Source organism: Pediculus humanus, genomic scaffold (genome assembly GCF_000006295.1).
Source record: "Pediculus humanus corporis 1103172108307 genomic scaffold, whole genome shotgun sequence".
Lineage (NCBI taxonomy): Eukaryota > Metazoa > Arthropoda > Insecta > Psocodea > Pediculidae > Pediculus > Pediculus humanus.
Genome location: NW_002987876.1, coordinates 520,075 through 540,922, shown reverse-complemented (window position 1 = coordinate 540,922; position 20,848 = coordinate 520,075). Strand labels below are relative to the sequence as shown.

At 29.4% G+C, this 20,848-nt stretch overlaps 3 protein-coding genes across 3 annotated transcripts; 2 read left to right on the top strand and 1 right to left on the bottom strand.

Moving 5' to 3' along the window:
• Positions 1 to 8,686: 8,686 nt before the first annotated feature.
• Phum_PHUM578690 (uncharacterized protein) lies at positions 8,687 to 9,456 on the top strand (the record flags this gene model as incomplete). Its single annotated transcript, XM_002432211.1, has 2 exons — positions 8,687 to 8,895; positions 9,159 to 9,456. The coding sequence occupies 2 exons, from the start codon at positions 8,687 to 8,689 to the stop codon at positions 9,454 to 9,456; spliced, it is 507 nt and encodes a 168-aa protein (XP_002432256.1).
• Positions 9,457 to 10,612: 1,156 nt separating this feature from the next.
• Positions 10,613 to 11,639, bottom strand: Phum_PHUM578680 (uncharacterized protein; the record flags this gene model as incomplete). The annotated part of the gene is made up of 4 exons (XM_002432210.1): positions 10,613 to 10,623; positions 10,689 to 11,246; positions 11,322 to 11,410; positions 11,518 to 11,639. 4 exons carry the CDS (start codon positions 11,637 to 11,639, stop codon positions 10,613 to 10,615), a joined length of 780 nt encoding a protein of 259 aa, XP_002432255.1.
• Positions 11,640 to 12,126: 487 nt separating this feature from the next.
• Phum_PHUM578670 (2-oxoisovalerate dehydrogenase, beta subunit, putative) lies at positions 12,127 to 14,346 on the top strand (the record flags this gene model as incomplete). Its single annotated transcript, XM_002432209.1, has 5 exons — positions 12,127 to 12,184; positions 12,308 to 12,510; positions 12,640 to 12,967; positions 13,058 to 13,203; positions 14,119 to 14,346. The coding sequence occupies 5 exons, from the start codon at positions 12,127 to 12,129 to the stop codon at positions 14,344 to 14,346; spliced, it is 963 nt and encodes a 320-aa protein (XP_002432254.1).
• Positions 14,347 to 20,848: the final 6,502 nt, after the last annotated feature.

Here is a 20,848-nt window from a genome sequence, read left to right as displayed (position 1 = left end):
TCTATAATTTTTTTTTGTTCAAATGACATTTGTTATTCGTATTCAAGGACGAATTAATGTAAAAATTGTCATTTGCAAAAAAAAAAAAAAAAGAAGAGGAAATGAAAAGAATTCATCATATAATCGGTCATTCTTCGATATATCGAACAAAAGGAAAAGGAAATGGGAAAATTTTTTTTATTTTAATTTTGCTCCCCGTTTCCGTCTTTTTTTTTCTCGCTGTAAAATGCCTTTGTTTACTTTTATCACCCTTGCACTACTTTACTAAAAGTTAAAAATAATTTTTATGGTTTAAAAAAAAAAAAAAAGAAAAATTGACCGGAAGTCGTACGTACGTCAATCAATCGCGGCGTGTACGAGAAAAAAGGGAAAACAGAAAAAACTGTAACGTTGCTTCCACGTCACAATTTTTTTTTTTTTTTTTTTTGTTTCCTTTAACGTGACTTTTAAAAATACATTACCGAAAAATTATGTTTCCGTTTCGATTTATGTTTAAAATTTTTTTTTTCTCATCCGGTAAGTTAAATTTTTTCATCCGCCATTTTGAGAAAAAAAAAAAAGGTGACCTTAATATATATCGAAAATAATTTTAAAATTTTATTATTATTATTTTCTTATTTTTGGTGGGTGAGTGACTGATCATTAGCACGTTGTCGCGAGTTTGTCGAACGAATTTTTTTTTTTTTTTATTTGTTTGTTTGTTTGTTTGTTTGTTTACCACACGGTGATTAAAACTCGGCGTTCGACTTTTTTCGTTGTTGTTGTTGTTGTTTAAAATTTATTTACTGGGTTGTTTATTTGTATAATTCGTTAAACAAACTTTTTTTTTTTTTTTAATAATTATGTCAAATCAATTTATTAATTTACAATGATAAAAATAATAATAATAATTATTATTATTATTATTTATTATTAAATCGTTAATGACCCCACGTTAATAAAATTGTGTCGTACATGTTTTGTTTTGAAAATTTTCTTTTTTTTAATGGGATAATTTAAAAATTAATGGCGGCGAGACGGTAATAAATTTGACCTTTTGTACTGTTTTCGCAAGTCAAAAAAAAAATTAAATGTGTTGTCGATCGGTGAGCCGAGAGGGTGGTGCATTCCTGTATCCAACCACTCGGAGGGTAGGTGTAGAGGATGTTTTAGGGGGGGAGTTCTGGGATTAGGATTCTGACTACGCGTTCGGTTTGTCTTGGAGAAGCTTGAGGAGCTGAGAGATGTGAGTTAAATCCTAAGAGTTTAATTTTAGCTAGTCCAGCAAGAACAGACTTGTACCTAGCACCCTATTGAGGCATTGAGGATGCGTCGATTCTTGTGCGAGGGGGTAACTGGGTAATTGATTCAAAATGGAGTAAGCTGCGACGTGAAAGGAAGACAGATGAACGATTAACGGAAGTGGCAGGAACGATGGTGGCAGCTCGGGACTGTCTTGAAGAGGAAAAAGGGGAAGCACTGGGATCTTCCTCAGGTGGGATTCCCACATTTACGAGTGTGTACCTGATGGTTTTAGCTCAGAAGGAAATCGAGGCTGAAATGCAGGTTAAAATTCCCACGAGTTCCCCTCGCTCCAGGAAAAGAAGCACGTTGAAACACGTTCAGGAGTTTTAGTTTGGTAGTGGTTTCGTCCGAACCCCCCCCCCACACTCTCCCTGATACCGGGTGGGGGGAGGTTAGTGCAAAATGCATTTCTTTTGAACTAACAAAAAAATGGAATCGTAAGTTTTAACTTTTTTTTAACGTTTCAAGGATTGGAAACTTTTTTTTTTTTTTTACTTATAAATAAGACATTAACCGGTTAAAAAAAGAAAAAGAAAAGAGAGAGAGAGAGAGAGAGAGAGAGAGAGAGAAAGAGAGAGATAGTAAAAAAAAATTTGTTTAACTTGAAACCGGATAATTTCCTGGACATCTTAAGGCTTAACTTAAACTTCAAGGTTTACATACGGTTTCAAGGTGACTTTCCCAACACGTCGTCGGATATTACCTGCTTAAAAACCTTGAATACCTATTTTTCAAGTGTCAAATATCTATCTTTAACCTTTGATTACACACACACACATATATTGAAAAGAACTTTTAATGAAAAAAAAAAAAAAAGAATCGGTTTTTTCGATTGAAAATTTTTTTTATGGTTTGCGTGTTTTGAGAATGAAATGGTTATAAAAGTCATTCGACGACAGCCGTGCCGCCGTGGGTCGATGACCATCGTGGCGGCAGTGTTATCGGTGCTGATGAAATACAGCAACAACGAAAAAATTGCCTCCAAGTGAATAAAAAAAAAAAAAAATTATTTTAAGACTTTGTTGTTGTTTTTATCAATCAAACATCATCATCATCACCAGATTGTTTGAATTTAGTTTTTGAACTTTGAAAATTATTTGATAATCTTTACTGAAGCTTCGCTGGTGGTGACGACGACAGCGGATGCAGTGGTGGCGGTGGTGGTGGTGGTGATGATGACGATTTCTCACTCGGAAACACTCACCCGCATTGATTGATTTCAATATCCGCGATTCGAATTGATATTTGAAAATCTCACTTGGTCTAAAATGAATTTAGCAACAACAACAAAAATAATAATAATAATAACGTCGAAAAACAAACGTATATATATATATTTGATTAAATGGCGGTGAAATCACGGTTGATCGGACGAATGCGAACGTCAGCAGCTTTTTAAAAAAAAAAAAATTTCGCGAAATGGGAAAATTTTTTTCCTATCGATAAAAAAAAAAAAAAAACGAACGGTTTTTATTAAAAAAAAAAAAAAAAAAAAAAAAAAAAATTTTGCTTGCATTTTTTTTTTTTTTTGGTTTTCCGTTAGAGGGTTTGCAAAAAAAGGTAGGGGGGAAAAAGAAAGGCACATGTGCATGTGCGTTTAAAAAAAAAAAGAATCAGTTGGGGAGACATGAGTTAATTATAGTAGGTATGATTCGAATTTCAATCGTATTTCGTATATAATGGATTCCCCCCCCCTCACGAATATTCGGTAATTCGATTCGTTGCGATCGCAAAAGAAAACATTCTAGAACAAAAGAAAAACACTATTATTATTATTATTATTATTATTATTATTCTATTGTTTAACATCGTGCGAGAATGAGAAAAAAATTTGCATCCAAAAAAAAGGAAAATGCGAACAACGTGAGTTCCGAAAATGAAATCTCACATACACGTCGCCATTATTGTATTATACATTATGTATTATTATTTTGAGTTTTTTTTGTTGCGTTTGTTGAAACCGGAAATGGATGGGAAAAGGAAATTTTTGGCGCGAAAAAATAAAAAATTCGACTTTAATAAAAAAAAGGAGAGAAAATGATTCAAAGGTTAGAATTCGGGAAATCCATACTCACATATTATTGGTTTGATAAACTCACATAAAAAAATACACGAGAGAATGATGATGATGATAATAATAATAATAATGATGATAATGATAATGATAATAATTTAATGGGTTTATTACTCATGAGTGCGTTTTGCGAGTTGTTTCCCTTGATTTTTATTACTTTTACAGACTTTTAAATAAATTAAAAAAAGAAAAAAAAAAGGAGAGAGAGAAAGAGAAAGAGAGAGAGGAAAAGGGAAAAGGTTGAAACGTTTGGAAAATGATGCGGGAAAGTAATTACGTATCGAAGAAGAAAAAGAAAAAGAAAAAAAAATGGATTTAATGTAGCGAAAAGGGAAAAAAAAATTTTTTTTTGAGGTTTTTAAATGAAGAGGAAAAATGAAAGGAAAAAACGGAAAGCCAGAGAGATAGAGAGGGAGAGAGAGAAAGAGAGAGAAAATGGTAGTAATAATAATAATTATGAAAAGAAAAATTTAATTTGAAATTTGTGAAAATCCCCACAATTCCCCACAATATATAAACGTCATTAATCATTATGAGAGAAAAAAAAATGATCGCGAGCCAAATTACGATTGAATTAAAAAAAAAAAGAAAATGTCGGCTGCATATAAATAAAAATGGCGTCAACGCTCATTTTACTACCATTGACTCGTCTGCCATTAAAAATTTTTTTTTTTTTTTTTTATTTGACTGTTGAACTAATAATAATAATAATAATAATAATAATGAAGAGGAGAAGTTTAGTTGTTCTTATATAATTATTTATCAAAGGAGATTTTTAATTGTTTCGTCTCTCTCTCTCTCTCTCTTTTCTCTGCAGTGATACGTTATTGGTTTTTATTTTTGTTTTGTCGATTTCCTTCGATTCGAATTAGTAGAGTATAGCGACGCATTTGTTATTATATAGGAAACGTGGCACTAGATAATAAATAAAATGGGTGAAACATATATACGAGGAAGTGTCTTTAAAACAAGGTTTTCATTATTAAGGATTTTTGCTCTCGCGAAAAACCTCGCGCGTTTCAGGAAGGAAACCTTTTCCACCGGGAAACGTTCCCGCCGGAGGGACAGGGCGGGGCGGGGTGGGAGAGAGGGGGCAAAAATATTTAACACCGGTTTTTTTCGTTTCTAAAATCTTATCTCCTCTTCCTCCTTTTTCTCCTTCGTTTTTACAAGAGGAATTGGAAATTCTTTCGTGATTCTTCTGTCTGAGAATTCGTCGTTTCGATTAAACCAACAAACAAATAATAATAATAATAATAATAATAATAATAATAATGATGATGACGATAAAATAATTTAAAACTTTGTTATATTGTTAGTGAAACTTGGACTCTTGGAAACAACGTAATTAAAGACAAAACACAAGACGAGACTTAGTATTATTATTATCATCATCATCATTATTATTGTTTGACGTAAAACGAACGTTGGGATGAAATGTGTTTGATGATTTATTTGTATTCGATTCCTTTTTTTTTTTTTTTATCATCCCAACCTTTGACGACAAAGTTTTTTTTTTTCTTCTTAGTATTGCAGAAGAAAACTTGTTTAACTTGATATTTTAAATCGGAAAGTTGTCGATGATAATGATAATAATGATGATGATGATGATGATGATGCGAATTTCACCAAGTCTTGTGTGATTCTGAAGAGGTTACAATGAGGTCCGACAAAGTTAGTTCAGAGGGTCGATAATTATTATTACGAAATTCGAACGATGAAAAAAAATTATTATTATTATTATTACTATTATTACAATTGTTTCTCAAACGTATTCTTATGTAATTTTTAAAAATTTCAACTTCTTTTCGTTTTTGGTGTGACCGTTTAAAAAAGATGGTGGGTTTTGCAATTACCTTTAAAAACCGTTTCTTGTGTGTGCGTGTGGAGGGGTAATGAGGAGCCCGACCTCATAATCATCATCATCATCGTCTGGGAAATATGATACCTTTGGGAAAAACCTAATCGGTAAAAAAAAATAACAACAAGTCGTGGCAGGAGAAGTCAATGTTGATTTTTTTTCGCAATAGACACATTCGATTTTCGTAATGAAAATTTATTCGAAAAGAATTTTTTTCACGGGGGAGTTACTCGCCATGTTTAACTTTTTTGTGTTGGTAGCTTTGTCGAAGGTAGATAGATAAAGGATAGGTATAAAGTTAGGGGGTAGCGGTAATCCTGCAGTTTTCAATCTTATGCGAAAAAGTGTATACTTATCATCATATGTTGCGCTGTTGTCATCAAAACCAATATGGCTGCTCCCTACGTATGTTTGTTTATTTGTTTACTTATTTTTTGTCTTCTGATAATAATAATAAAAATAAAATAAAAAAAACAAATTTTTGTTTTTTAGGTGAAGGCTCGTCATTATAATAAAACCGCCTCGTAATAAAATCGACGACGGTGTGTGTATCATTTGTCGGCTAAGGTCGTCACAAACATTATTTATCTCTCTCTGTCTGTCTCTCTCTCTCTTTTCATTTCCCCCTCTCTGCCCCCTCTTTCTCTCTCTCTCTCTCTCTCTCTCCGTATATGCAAAAAAAAATAGAAGAGCCGAATATCATCTTTTACACCCACTCTCTCTCTTTCTCTCTCTGCCTTTCTTCCTTTCTCGGTCACTCGTTGAGACACAAACGATTATCGATACGATTTGTTTGTAAATCGAATTATTTCGATTAATCGAAAAAACGTCGTCACAATCGGAATAAACATAATCTTCTGTTTACGAAAACTCACATATCGTTCGTTCGTTCGTTCGGTCTGGGTTTATTTACTTAAATTCGAGCTCAAGGTTTTTATTTACATAGGAAAAAATATCGATACATAAATTTTTTTTTCAAATTTTTGTTACACGTTAAAATAAGTTACTTACTCTATTGACACGTTGAATTTTTTTTTTAAAGCCCTTTCGAAAACGCAAAAAAAAAATTGATTTATGTATCGGGTTCGATATCGAGTGTCAATTAAATAAAAATTATTCATTTATTATTATTATTATTATTACTGAATTCGTTATAAGAGACGACTACTACTACAACTACAGCAAATTTTCCTTTTGGGTAAATGTAGGAAAATGTTTTTATTTATTTTTCGGGGGGAATGAATGAATGAATGAATGAATGAATGATTGATCGATTGTAAACTTGTGGGAAGAAACAAACGCGAAAGTGTCAATTCGAACGGTTCGTTGAAAATCATTTATATGTTAAATTCGTTAAAAAAAAGACAGAGAGAGAGAGAGTGTGTGTTTGTGCGTGTGCGTGCACGTGTGCGCGTGTGTTCGAATCGAAAGAAAGAAAAAAAAAAAAAAAATTCACGAGTAGTGATTTTGACCGCGTGACACAGATAATGGCGGCCTATTTAATATTAAATTTACATGAGTTTCACAAAAAAAAGTTTTACGACCGAATTTAAACAAACTCGCGCGTGTTTTTCTTTTCGAAATGATATTAATAATGATAAATTTTTGATGACATCAATAGAAAATTTTTTTTTAGTTTTTCCCGGGTGTTTTCCCGGGTGTTTTGTGGTGACTACCTACCAACCCTCTAGGAATGTTTCATTTACTTCGTCGTTTATCATTTTTTTTTTTTTTTGCTGTAAAATGATGTGTTTCCGGTTTGAAATTCGTTTCGATTAGGAATTTTTTCTTTGTCGTTAAAGCGTTTAACGGTATCCGGGGGGGAGGGAAAGACTCCCCATTAATTTTTATATATATATAAATAAATAACTGGAAATTTGGATTTGGTAGATGATGATAAAATAATTAGGGAAAAATACTTTTTGACGCAAATGGAAATTTTTTTATTTATTTTTATTATTTTCTGGAGGGAAATTTTTTTTTTTGGGGGGGGAGAAGGGAGGGGGTTGGTGTTCAGTGACGTAAGCATTCGTATAAAATCTTACGAAACGATCTGGAAAAAAATTTTTTTTGTTTTTTTTTTTTTTTATAAGTAAATTCGGTTTTTGAAATTTGTTTTCACGTTCCATCAAACGTTCGTAATCGAAAATTTTTATGTGGACACCTCCCCCTTTCTCTCCCCCTTCTCCTCCTCCTCGAGAGTCATTTGTGATGATGATGATGATGATGATGATGATGATAATTTATTTAAATTTTCACAAAGAATATTTTTTTGAGTTTTTATTATAAGCGGTGGTTTGTGTATATTACACACTTTCGACGATCGATTGATAATGTTATCAACATTAGAATAATAATAATAATAATAATAATAATAATAATAATAATAATAATAATAATAATAATAATAATAAATTTTTTAAAATTCATCAACGGAGGTCTCAAATGCTGACGAAGATGATAAAAAAAAAAAAATTTTTTTTTGTCCGTTACTTTAACGTAACAATTACGTTTCAAATCTCAAAAAAAAAAAGAGAGAGAGAGAGGGAGAGGGAGAGAGAAGGAAAAATTTGTGCGTCGGTTGACGTCGTTCATCATCATCATTATCATCATCATCATTATTGTCTCGCATATTATTCAGTAAGAAATCATCTTTCGTCGTGTTAACTTTTTCGTTTTTTTTTTATTTTTCAAAATAAAATTTCGGTTCGGTTTGTTTTACCCCTTCTCCGAGATTTGAATAATTCGTTTGTAGTTTAAAATTTTCGCGCCTTTTTTTTTTGAATTTTTTTTTGAATTTGTGCGTCAAAATATCACGTAAGTTTTTTTTTTTCGTTTGTTTGTTTGTTTAAAGAGAAAAAAAAAATTTTATTTAGGGCGTGATGAATAAAATTAAATTTTCCAAAAAAAAAAAAAAAAAAAAAAGAAGCGCAACTCTTTTGTAAAAAAAGAAAAACCGGAAACGAATAATAATAATAATAATAATAATAATAACGAATTTCGATTGTTTTGATTCCGTGAAAAAAAATTTTGCATAAGAAATAAAAAATGTCGATTGATTTGTTTGAAATGTGTCGACCGTTGAATTCAAATTAGTTTTTTGTAGTTTTTTTTGGGGGGGGGGTAACAAAAATGGCGGGAATAATTTTTTTTTTTTTTGGGAACAATAAGAAGCGTAAAATGCGAATTTAATAGTAAATTAAAAACCCTCCCTTCCCCACAACCACCACCACCACCGCCGCCGCTCTTAACTCACTGACATTCTTTATTATTATTATTAGTTTCAAATTGACTCAAAGGAATTTCATTTCTTTCTGGAGGTCAATGCCTGGAGTAAAAAATAATAATGATAATAATAATTAATTAATTAATGAAAAGGAGCAGACGATAAAAGAGCAAATATATAAGAAAAAATTTTTTTTTTGTTTTTTTTTTTCCGGTTGGTTTTCCTCGCAGTACCTTCTCCGATGTCTTTGGCCGGAGTTCGTCCACTCGGAGCTCATTCGGCGACCGATTTGATAAATCGGAGTCACAGTTACGGAGCATTGAGCGCATTGAGCCGCGGAAGTTACGAAAGTCTCAGCTCTCTCGATGACGTACATCATTTTTTGAGTCAATCCGAGCAAGCCGTTTTATCAATCGAAGAACTCCGACTCCAATTGAATTCTTGTTTCACGTAAGATTATTATTATTATTATTATTTTTCTATTGCCACGATTAAAAATTAAAATACAATTCAGCGGTAACTATAATTAACTAATTAACGAAAGAGAGAGAGAGAGAGAGCGAGGGGGAGGGAGGGAGCGAACGGAAAATTTTAAAAAATGTCATTCAACCGAATTTTTAATTAGAGACTACTCGAATCGAATCGAATCGATTATCGAGTGTTATTGTCTTTTATTAAACCGGAAATACGTTTTTTTTTTTGTGTGTCATCAGGTGCGGCGTGAGCTGGCAAGACGAACACGTTTCCCTGGATTGTTCCGAATGCGGGGGTTATTCTCTCGTTCGCCCATGTCCCACCTGCGAAGGACGATGCGATAGCATATGGAAAAGAGATTTAACGATGACTCACGCATCCGGAAAAGCGAGATGGGAAGGAAAATGCGGACTCGATAGATCTCTAGCACAAACTCGTATCATACTACAATCCCTGAGTTTAAGTCCTCCCGAGGGAAACGAGTCTCATCAACGTAGTTGTCAACAAAGATTAGATAATAATAATTTGAAATCGTGATTTTTTTTTTTTCTTTTTCTTTTTTTTTTTTTTTTTTTTTTTTTTACTTTCACCTCACATTATTATTCACTCCATTCGAAAAAACCGGAAACATTGTTTTGTATAAAATAACGTAACAATATTAATAATAATAATAATAATAAAAGGGAAGGAGTCACATGCACGTGTCGTTGCGTTTTTTCTCACACGTGCATCACTAAAACAATCCCTTAACGTTCGTTTTAATTCAAAATTTAATTTTTTTTTTTTTTTTTTTTTAAAAGACTGAAATTAAAACTATTTTCTTTTTATTTATCCGAAATGTAATAATAATAATAATAATAATTTATTTCGCATAATATTATATGGCAAGAGTTAACGAACGAAGCCATAAAAACCGTTAAAAAAAAAAACGTTTGTGTAAGAAGTAAGAGAGAAAAGAAAGAATATAATTCATCTGTGATTTTTTCTTTTTTTTTTTTTTACTTTACCGTATTGTAAAAAAAAATTTAAAATTACGGTAATAAAAAGAAAAAAAAAGAAAATTTTTTTTCTTAATTTCTATATATAAACGTTATAAAAAAATAATAATAATAATAATTTTTTTTTTTTTATATATACATATTTAATAAATAAATAAATGATCGTTTAAATAAATAAATAAATGAGTCGTTGTTGTTGTTTTTTTTTAAAATTTTATTACTGGTAATTATTTAAATTTTGTTATTTTATTACTCGAGTGTTGGTATTAAAAATCTACAAAAGGTTTTATTCGATTGGAAAAAGTCACATTTAATCAATTAAATTTTTGTTTTTTAAATTTGGGGGGAGGAGGGTGGGGATAAAAGAGAGAGAGAGAGGGAGGTAAAAGAAGCAAACAAATTTTTTTTATGTATTTCGATTTAATTCTTTATTATTATTATTATTATTATTATAATGACTTCATTTTTTTTGGAAATGAATTTGTGACATTTATTGATAATAACTTTTTTCAAAGAATGATTCATTTCACCATTTTAAAAAAGTTTAAAAAATAATCGCTAATTAAAAAAAAAACAAAATGGCAGCAATTTTTTTTAGGCCGATATTTTTTTTAAATAACTAAAATTAAAAATGAAAAAAAAATTTTTTAAATGATTTTTATTCGTTATATAGAATAAATTTCATTATGGGAAGATTAATTAAAAACTATGATGGTTTAAAAATGAAAAAAAATTTTTTTTTTTTTTTTTTTTTTTTTTGTTTTTAAGGACATTTTGGAGGTTCTTCTTCGTCTGAATCAAATTCCACATTCGGATCTTTTATCCATTTTCCATTCGAATCTTGTATCCAACCAGATTCGAATAGTTTCAAGTGATAATTAACATCTTGTCTGTTTTTTGATGAATTATCAATTTTATCTTCTCCTTTTTTAACATCTAATTTTTCAGGGGAACATATTTTACTCTGACAATTTTTAACACCATAATTTTCACGTAATTTGTGTACGGTTTTTTCTAACGATTCTTTTCTATATAAACTTTTTAAATATTTTCGAACTTGTGAATTAGCAGAAGATGTCACTACTGTGGGTGGTTTAAAACTGTTTTTTATTTTGGCACAAGATTCTGTTATATCCAAAACAAATTTTCTCCCCATTAATCCCCCCAATCTTTTTCTTTTCGATATACTTTTAGGGCATCCTATCATGTTTGCAGATGATGTCGTGTCAGCTTCAATCGATATTTGATCAGTCTTAAGAAAACTTTTTTGAGTTTGTTTTGCCTGTTTATATTCTAAATCTCCTTTTTGCTGTAGGTACAAACTTAACTCTACAATTAAACAAAGTGAGGACATTAAAAAAAAAAATATTCCATTCATTAAAATGCCTTATATGAATAACATACCAAATAAATGTTTCTTTCCTTTTCTGTGCAAAGATAGCATTTGAATTGTGTCAAATATAGGTCTTTTCGAACAAACTGTACAAGTAAGTCTGAAATTAAAGTATTAATGTTTTATCTATCTATTAATGCTACAAAATAATAATTTTTTTTTTCTTTTAATGCCTTCATTTTTGATTTTGAGTCGTACGAAACTTACTTTCCATTACTCAGTAGTAATGCTTCATCATTGGGAATATAATCTCCCAATATTTCAATAACTCTTCTGTGCTGAAGATTTTTCAGCAAATTTGTATCATTTCCATCTCTTTTGAAAGACATTATTAAAAAAAAAAAATAATTAATTAATGTGTAAACACCATGTGTTCGAAATTACGTGTAAGATAAATTAACGTGTCAGTAAAATTAAACGTGGCAACGATTCAGCAAAAACCACTTGTTATAAAAATGGCGGTGTTCCCTCAAAAAAATGTCCGCTTTTTTCACAGTTTGGTGAATGTATTAAAAGTAAAACGGGTAGAAAAAAATTTTAAAAATGAAATATCACTTCAACAGGCGAGATTTGCTCATTTTAAATATTACACAGAGGAAAAAACTTTTACAGGTAATTTAAATTTAATAAAAATAATTTCATCGGTGAAAAACCTTGATAACGAATCTAAATTTTATCAATTAATGAACAATGCTACTTATTTTTTCCTTGTAATACATTTTTTTTTTTTTTTTTTTTCTAATGATTCCTTTTTAATAGGTGAAAATATGAAAATCTTTAATTTTTTTCATTTTAGAAAAGGTGACAAAAATAAATATGTTTCAAGCCATCAATAGTGCATTAGATATTGCATTAGAAACGGATAAAACTGCTCGTAAGTATAAGCACTGAATAAAAGTAAAGTAGAATAATTAAAGCTTGTTATTTTGTTTTATGAGTTTTTTTAGTTTTTATGCTAGTATGCTAGTGTGTTTTTTAGCATGAGTTTGTATTTTAGTTGTTTTCGGTGAAGATGTAGCTTTTGGAGGTGTATTTAGATGTTCTTTAGGACTAAGAGAAAAATATGGTGCAGAAAGAGTGTTTAACACTCCTCTCTGTGAACAAGGTATAGCTGGATTCGGCATTGGTGTAGCCGTAACAGGTGCTACAGCTATTGCAGAAATACAATTTGCTGATTACATATTTCCAGCTTTCGATCAGGTAACGATAAATTTTTTTAGTAGAATTTGATTTATTTGCTTTTCATATCGATTTGTGTGTTTTTCATTTTGTGTTAATAATTTATTAAAAAACTTTTCCACTATAAATCTTTTTTTTATTATTTTTCAGATTGTCAATGAAGCTGCCAAATACAGATATAGAAGTGGTAATCTTTTCGAATGTGGAGCATTAACTTTTAGAGCACCATGTGCAGCAGTAGGTCATGGAGCTTGTTATCATTCCCAAAGTGTTGAAAGTTATTTCGCTCACACTCCAGGTTTAAAAGTTGTCGTTCCAAGGGGTGCTTACACAGCTAAAGGACTACTTTTAAGTTGCATAAGGGATAAAGATCCATGTTTATTTTTCGAACCGAAAGTATTGTATAGAGGTGCCACAGATGATGTGCCAGATGGCGATTATGAAATTCCCATTGGCAAAGCTGAAATATTAGTGCCAGGTGATAAACAAAGTCGAAAGTTAAACATAATAAATTACATGCATTCTCATTATCATTATCAAAGATAACAATATAATTATGTAATTGTAGGAAAAGATGTCACCGTCGTCGGTTGGGGAACGCAAATTCACGTGCTTAGAGAAGTTGCCGAATTAGCTAAAGAAAAATTGGGAGTCAGCTGTGAGGTTATAGATCTTATGTCAATTCTACCTTGGGATGAAGATTTAGTTATCGAAGTAAGTTTTTTTTTATTTTTTTTTGGGGGGGGGGAGTAGGAGGGGAATAAAATTAAATCAATAAATTATTATAATTAGGCCTACAATGTAAAACATGTGATTTCCGTATCGCATTATCATCGTTATGCCACTAAAAGTGAACCTTGAACTTCAGAATCTCTGTGAATTTTTTTTTTTTTTTTTTTTTAAATTTATTATTATTATTATTATTATCATCATCATCATCATTATCATTATCGTCGTTATTAATTTTCTTTTAATAACTGTAATAAATTTTTAAAGTTTTTTAATTGTTTTCCATTTTATTTTCACAGTTGAAACAAATATTTAATATTATAATAATTTATTACCGCCATTTTTTTAATTTTAATTTTATTTTTTTCTTATCCGTCGGAATGTGAGTGTGTGCGTGTGCGTGTAAAGAAGGTCAAAAATAATTGTTGTTAACTAAATAATAATAATAATAATAATAAATTTATCTGATGTAAGATTTCGTCGAATTGGTTCACTTCGTCCTTGTTAGATAATAAATAAAAAAAAATTTTATTTTTTTAAAAAGTTTTGTTTTCACTATTTTACAATCGTTTTGATTTTGAAAAAAAAAAATTCTTATCCGTTCATGCATTAAAAATAATAATAATAATAATAATAATAATAATAATAATGTAGGCTAGGGTTTTTTTGTCACCTTTGTCGATAATTGAGAGTTGATTGACTTCTTTTTAAAGTTTTAAAACGCACAACTAATTGTAACGTTAAAAATCATTTGCTACAACAACAAACAACAACTCATTGAACTTTCAATATTGCAATTTTTTTTTATTATTATTATTACGTAATAACAATGATTTATTATTATTATTATTATTATTATTAATATTTATCCGATTGATTCGTTTTTATTTAATGTTTCAGTCGGTGAAGAAAACTGGAAGGATTTTGGTTGCTCACGAAGCGCAACAAACGTGCGGTTTCGGTTCCGAAATCGTTGCCACCATACAGAGAGAATGTTTTTTACATTTGGAAGCACCCATAATGAGAGTGACGGGTTTCGACACGCCTTTCCCCCACGTTTTCGAACCCTTTTACCTCCCCACGATATGGAGGTGTTTCGAGGGAATCAAAAAACTCATGGAATACTGATAATCTGGTAAAAAAAAATAATAATTTCTTTTCTTTTTTTTTTGGGGGTTTCTCTCGTTTGTTTCTCTTACGAGTTACTCATCGAAATTTTAACGATTTAATCTAGATTGCGATTGATTAGTTTACTAAAACATTCTAGAATGGATTTCCGAAATCCCTAAAACGGGATGATTTCGCAGGGAATCGGGTTGAGGTTGGGTTAATAATAAACACGTCATGAAAATTCGTTTCGATTAAAAGCGAAACTTAGTAATAATAATAGTTCGATTAAAAAAATAATCGAAACAAACGAGAGAAATCGATTGATCGATTGTTCGATCGATAAATCGATGGATCGAATTCGTGACTTTTTGTAAATTTCTCCTCACTTCTTGTAATAAATAATGAAAGGATTCGAATTCTAATAATTTGAATTTCGATATAAGTTTGTAATTTTTTTTTTTGGAGTCGAATCTCGATCTATCGAATCGATCGATAAATTTTAAAAAAATAAAAGGAAGGCGCGATTTTTTTTTTTCGAATGGTTTGTTGTCGTTCCGCCATTTGCGGTTTTTTTTTTAAACGTATTTGTTAAGCAACGGTTTTTTTTTTTTTTTTTTTTTTTTTTTTTTTTTTTTTTTTTTTTTTGGGGAAAAATTCCGTGAAACTTGCAATCTGGCATTGATTGATCAACAATCCGAATCAATTTCGAAATTTTTTGCGTTCACATGAAGTGTAAGAAAATAAAAAACAAACAAACAAACAAGCCAAAAAAAAAAAAAAGAGAGATTTTGTTTGTTTGTTTGTTAACGTAACGGATTAATTACGTTTTCATGTTAATTATTTTAAATCATTATTATTATTATTATTTTTATTTTTTTCGATATTGGTACATTGTGACGGTTTCAGAATAAGAAGAAGGTATATGTGAAAAATTAGTAAAATCGTTTGTTTCATGTATGCGTTTGTTTGTTTGTTGCGTGTTTAAAAATCTTTCCTTTTTTATACCGTCGGTTCGGATTTATTTATTTTTTTTTTTTTGTTTGTCGGATTATTTTTATTTTTGGGTCATCGGCGCCATAGGATTTCGAGATTAAATTAATTAAATCCTTCCTCGTCAAATCTTACCCGTGAGAATATAAAATTTCCCCGTTTTCTCTCTCTCTCTCTCTTTAAGAAAATTGTCTGTTAAGATTTTGATCAAAAGAAATGGCCGCCATTTTATTTATTTATTTTTTTTTTGTTTATGATTCGTGAAATTCTATATGAAAGTTTAAATAAAAAAAATGTTAAATAACGAATCAAACGTCTCGGAAAAAGTTAAAATAATAATAATAATAATAATAATAATAATAATAATAATAATAATAATAATAATAATAATAGTATTAATAATAATAATAGTAATAATAATAATAATAGTACAAGACTTTAAGGGTATTTCAAAACGTTTTATAAATGTAACCATTAACTAACTATTTTCGGTTGGTTCGGTTATTTAAAAATAATAAAAATGAGTTGCGATTGTCATGAAAATCTAATAAAAAAAAAAAAAAAAAAATTAATGACGTAATTTTATTTATATTATTCGTTTATTATTATTATTATTATTATTACTACTACGATTTTTTGGGCAATAGCCTTCGTAAGTTCAATATTTAACCTTTGGTACCGTTATTTTATTTTAATAATGATGACGTAATAATACGCGTTAAAAGTGATTTTTTTTTATTTATTTATTTATTTATCGACAGGTGTCGCTCTCTATGCGGATTTTATTGTCATTAATATTATCACACTATTCGGTTTGTGATATCAGAAGAAAAAATAATAATAATATTAATATTAATAATGATGATTTTGTGTGTGTGTGTGTGTGTCGAACAACAATCGTAATAATTTTCAATCGTTGTTGGACTTCGAGGCGTGTTTTATTATCATTATCATTTAGGTGTATAACCAGAGAGGGGAAGGGGAAGGAGAGGGGAACGAAGTGACGAGGCGTGTAGAAAAAAAAAGTGCATTTTTCGCGTTATTAAGGCACGAACAACAATCGTTTTAAAACACGCCGTAATCGCGAGTGAAGGTTGCGATTTGAAAGGACGGTTGATGCCCTAAAAGTTTTTTTTTTTTTTTTTTTTTTTTCACATTTACTTTTTCCTATATTCGTAACCGCACATTCCGAATCATTATTATCATTATTATCACTGGTCGAAAGGTAACAAAGGAGAGGGAGAAAGGAAAAAAAAAAATTTTTTATACGCGTTTTGCGAATTGTATAAAAGTGATAAATTCGGGAAACGGTTGAAATTCTTTTCCTCCCCCTCCCCCTCTCTATTCCCCATTTTTATTTTTCCTCTGCGAAATTTTATGAAAAATGGAAAATTCCCCCCCCCTCCTCCTCAAGGAAAGAGGGATTTTCCCCAAGGGAATTCTTAAAAAAAAAAAAACTGTTGCAAAACGATAATGTAAAATTTTTTTTTTTGCGAAAAATGAACGAAATCGTTTTTTTTCCGCATTTTTTTTTCCTAAAAACCGGAAATTGCCGATTTCGTACTCGTTTTTTTTTATTTTTGCATTTTTTCTTCTGCTAATTATTATTATTATTATTATTAATATTTTAATGAAAAATCATTTTGATTGATTATAATTATGCAAAAATGATAAATTTCACCGCCTTTGGTGAAAAAATTGAAATTTTTCTCTGTCAAACAATGGCGCGCTTTTTTTTTTTTAAATTATTATTATTATTATTATTATTATTATTAGTATTAGTATTATTATTATTATTCAAAAAAGTTTAGGCGTAAATTTTTCCGCCGCGTGACGTAAAAAAAGAAAGGAAAAGCGTTCGCGCGATTTTCCTTTTTTTTTTAAATCAATTTTCCCCCTTTCTTTTTTCTTAAATTAATAATTATAACGATTAGCTTATGGGAAAGCGCATGCGGGGAAATTTAAAATGATGTACGGAAAAATCATAAACGTCGTTTAATATTGATAATAATAATAATAATTTTGATAATATTCGTTTAATTAATTTTATTAGAACGTCTTTTCTTTTTTTCTTTTCTTTTTTTTTTTTTTTTAATTAGTAACGAGTTACGAACATTAAAAATTTTTATTTTTTTTTGTAATTTAATTCGGTTATTAGTGATAAGGTTAGTTTAAGTTTTTTTGCAAAACAATTAATTAATAATTGTTGAGTAATTTTAAGTAAGTTTGAATTCAAAGTGAAAGTTAACGGGTTTTTTTTTTTAAATGATTACCCCAAACGTATGATTTTAACGCGTAAGTTATTTCTTTTTATATTTTAAATGCTCTATCGCCTTTTCGAGGAAACTTTGTGCTTACGCGAGAAAAGGTTTTGAAAAATCGTTTCGTTGATTAATAGTTCGCTGTAAAAGGTTCTTTTTTTCTCTTTTTCTTTTTTTTTTGCTCGTAAAAGTCGTTGAAAGCAGAAAAGGAAGGGAAGGGGGGGGGGGTAAAAAAAACGGGGCGAATCCCTAAAAATTTAAATTAAAACGTGTCAGCAGAATTTAAACTTTGTCATCTTAATAATAATAATAATAATAATATTTATTATCATTTTCTCGTCATCATCATCATCGAAATCATTTTTTTTTTTTCTGTTGGTAAAATTTTTTTTTTGTTTTTCAGATACAAACATAGAAGATTCGCCGAGGGGGAGACGGGAGAAAACAAAAAGAGGAGAAATATTAATAATAATAATAATAATTACTAACTGCTATCCGGGGGTGAGTGTTAAAATTATTATTAATAATATCGTTTGCCGAGTATTTTTTTCTATTTTTTTATTTTATTTTTATTTTTTGTTTTCGAAATGGAAAATTCGAGAAAATTTTGTGATATCGAAGTTGAGAGATTATTTTTCTAATAATTCGTTAAAGTTATATTTATTATCATTATTATTGTTTTAAAAAAATTTGTTTTTGTTTTCGTTTTCGGATTCGGTTTTATTAAATAACGGAAAAAGAAAAAATATTTATTTTGTTAATATATATATATTTACAAGAAATATATTTTGATATGTTAAAGGTCACACGAGGTCATTTTTCTTTTTTTTTTTTTCTTTCTTCTCTTTTCTTTCAAATCATCATCATCACCATCATCACCATCATCACCATCATCATTATCATTATTATTACATTTCACTTTCCTCGTGAGGACATTTTTGTTAATTTTATCGTGTGATAAGGTAAAGGAAAGTATTTCAAATCGGTGGGATATTTTTGTTAATTTTATTGAGTGATAAAGTAAAGGAAAGTATTTCAAATTGATAGGATGAACGGTTGTTGTGATTGTTGTTGTTGTGGTTGTTGTTGTGGTTGTTGACGAGTCTCCTGAGGGTAGTGCGTAAAATTAAAAATAATTAGGTAATTACTTCATCTTTTTTTACTCATAATAATAATAATAATAGTAAAAGAAGAATAAGATAAAAAATATAAATATTAGTTTGTCTGTTTGTTCGTTTGGTTGTTGCGATTGTTACGAAAATAAAATTCGAATTAACAAAAAAAAAAAAAAAAAAAAAAAAAACATTACAAAAGGCGGAAATATGTAAATTTTTTTTTTTTTGTTGCCAACCATTGATTTTCATTTTCATAATGGCGCATATAAATAAAATTATAGTTTTTTTAATAGACGGCGGAAAAAGGGAAAATAAGGAAAGAGGGAGGGAGAGAGGAGGAGAAGGGAGAAAAAGTTGACGTATTCATCAAATCATGGGTTTTATATTTTTTTTTTCTAGAAAAAAAAAAAAATAAGGAAAAATTTTCCTTATTATTATTATTATTGTTATCAAGTGTCGGTTATTACGGGAGATTTAGGGTGACGTTCGATGAATCGTTTTGTCGTCTGCTTTCGTTTCTCCTAACAGTAAATTATCATATCGTTTTAAATATTACCTATTACTTATTATTATTATTAATAATTATTCTTATGAGTTATTGTTAGGTTACGACAAAAACTTTAAAACCGTTTTATCATTTAAACATTATTATTATTATTGTTGTTGTCGTTGTTGTTGTTGTTGTTTTCCATTGTTGTTTGTTTTAAATATTTGTTTAAAATAATTTTAATAAATTATTAATAGCATTTTTCCGAGTTGGATATATTTTTTTTTTTTTGTAAAGTTGATAGAGCACATTATTATTTATTTATTTATTTATTTATTTATCGTACGGATCCGTTTGTTTGAGTTTGTTTGCGTTTGTTTGTATACGTTTGTTAGGTTTTTTTTTTTTTTAAATCGTAATTTATTTCATTGGCATTTTCATTATTAACAAAATAAATATAAAAAAAAAAAACGTTATTATTATTAATATTATTTTACGCCGCGTTTCGTTTTTATTTGTTTATAATAATAATAATAATAATAATAATAATAATAATAATAATAATAATAAATTATCACAGAATAACGATTAAAAATTTTTTTTTTCGAAAGACGTTGTCGTCGTCGTCGTTTTTGTTGTTGTTGTTTGTTATTATTGTTGTTTTATGATTTACGTTTGTTTTGTTATTTATTTATTTATTTATTTATCATAGTCTCACGTATTGAAATTATTGTTAACGATTATTATTTTTGTTTTGTTTTGTTTTTCGAACGAAATCGATTTATTATTATTATTATTTGTAAGAGATTTTATGTACTCGTCGGTGTTTTAAAAAATTTTTTTTCAGGTTTCTACCTGATTTCTCAGGAATATCGGTGGTGCTGATGCTTTCAAAGAATGTGGGCCGTCCCACGTAACGATATTTCCTGTAGGGTTTCTTCTTTTAATGTCTTCAAAATCTTGTTCAAATTTCCTTTTGTTGGATGTGGCATGGCTCCCAATGATTCTCCCACGATGACCGGAATCGTTTCTATTTTTATTCCTCCCCAAATCCTGGCTATTTCAGCCTTTTGGCCACTTCTTTGGCTGTCTGGTGTTTTTTTCCCGTCGGCACGGATACTTCAATTAATTTACACTATTTTTCCACGTTACGCCTCAGGATTATATCCGGTTTGTTGGCTAGCACAGTTCTGTCAGTGTCAATATGTTGGTTGATCATACAGAACTGTGCATGGACCTACTGTCGTAACCGGGCTTGGAATGTGGTCGTACCACTCCTTGGGTGATCCATCCAAACCGTATTCACGACAGATATTTAAGTGGAGATATCTGTACAGGTTTTATTGTGCCTTTCTAGGTATTCATGTTTTGCCAGTATCGGACAACCGGAAGTTAAATGGTCGATGGTTTCCGATTGGGTTATTATTATTATTATTATTATTATAATCATTCATGAATTTTTTTCTCCCATCGAAGTGATTTTTTCCGCTCTGTCTTCTTCTTTCTTTTTTAAACAAAACGAATTTATTCAAATAATATTATTATTATCATTTATATAAACGATTTATCATTTTATATAAAAATAATAATAATAATAATAATGAGTATCAGATTTTCAAGTTCAATAACCTAATTTTTTATTTAATTAAATTTATTTATTTATTTAT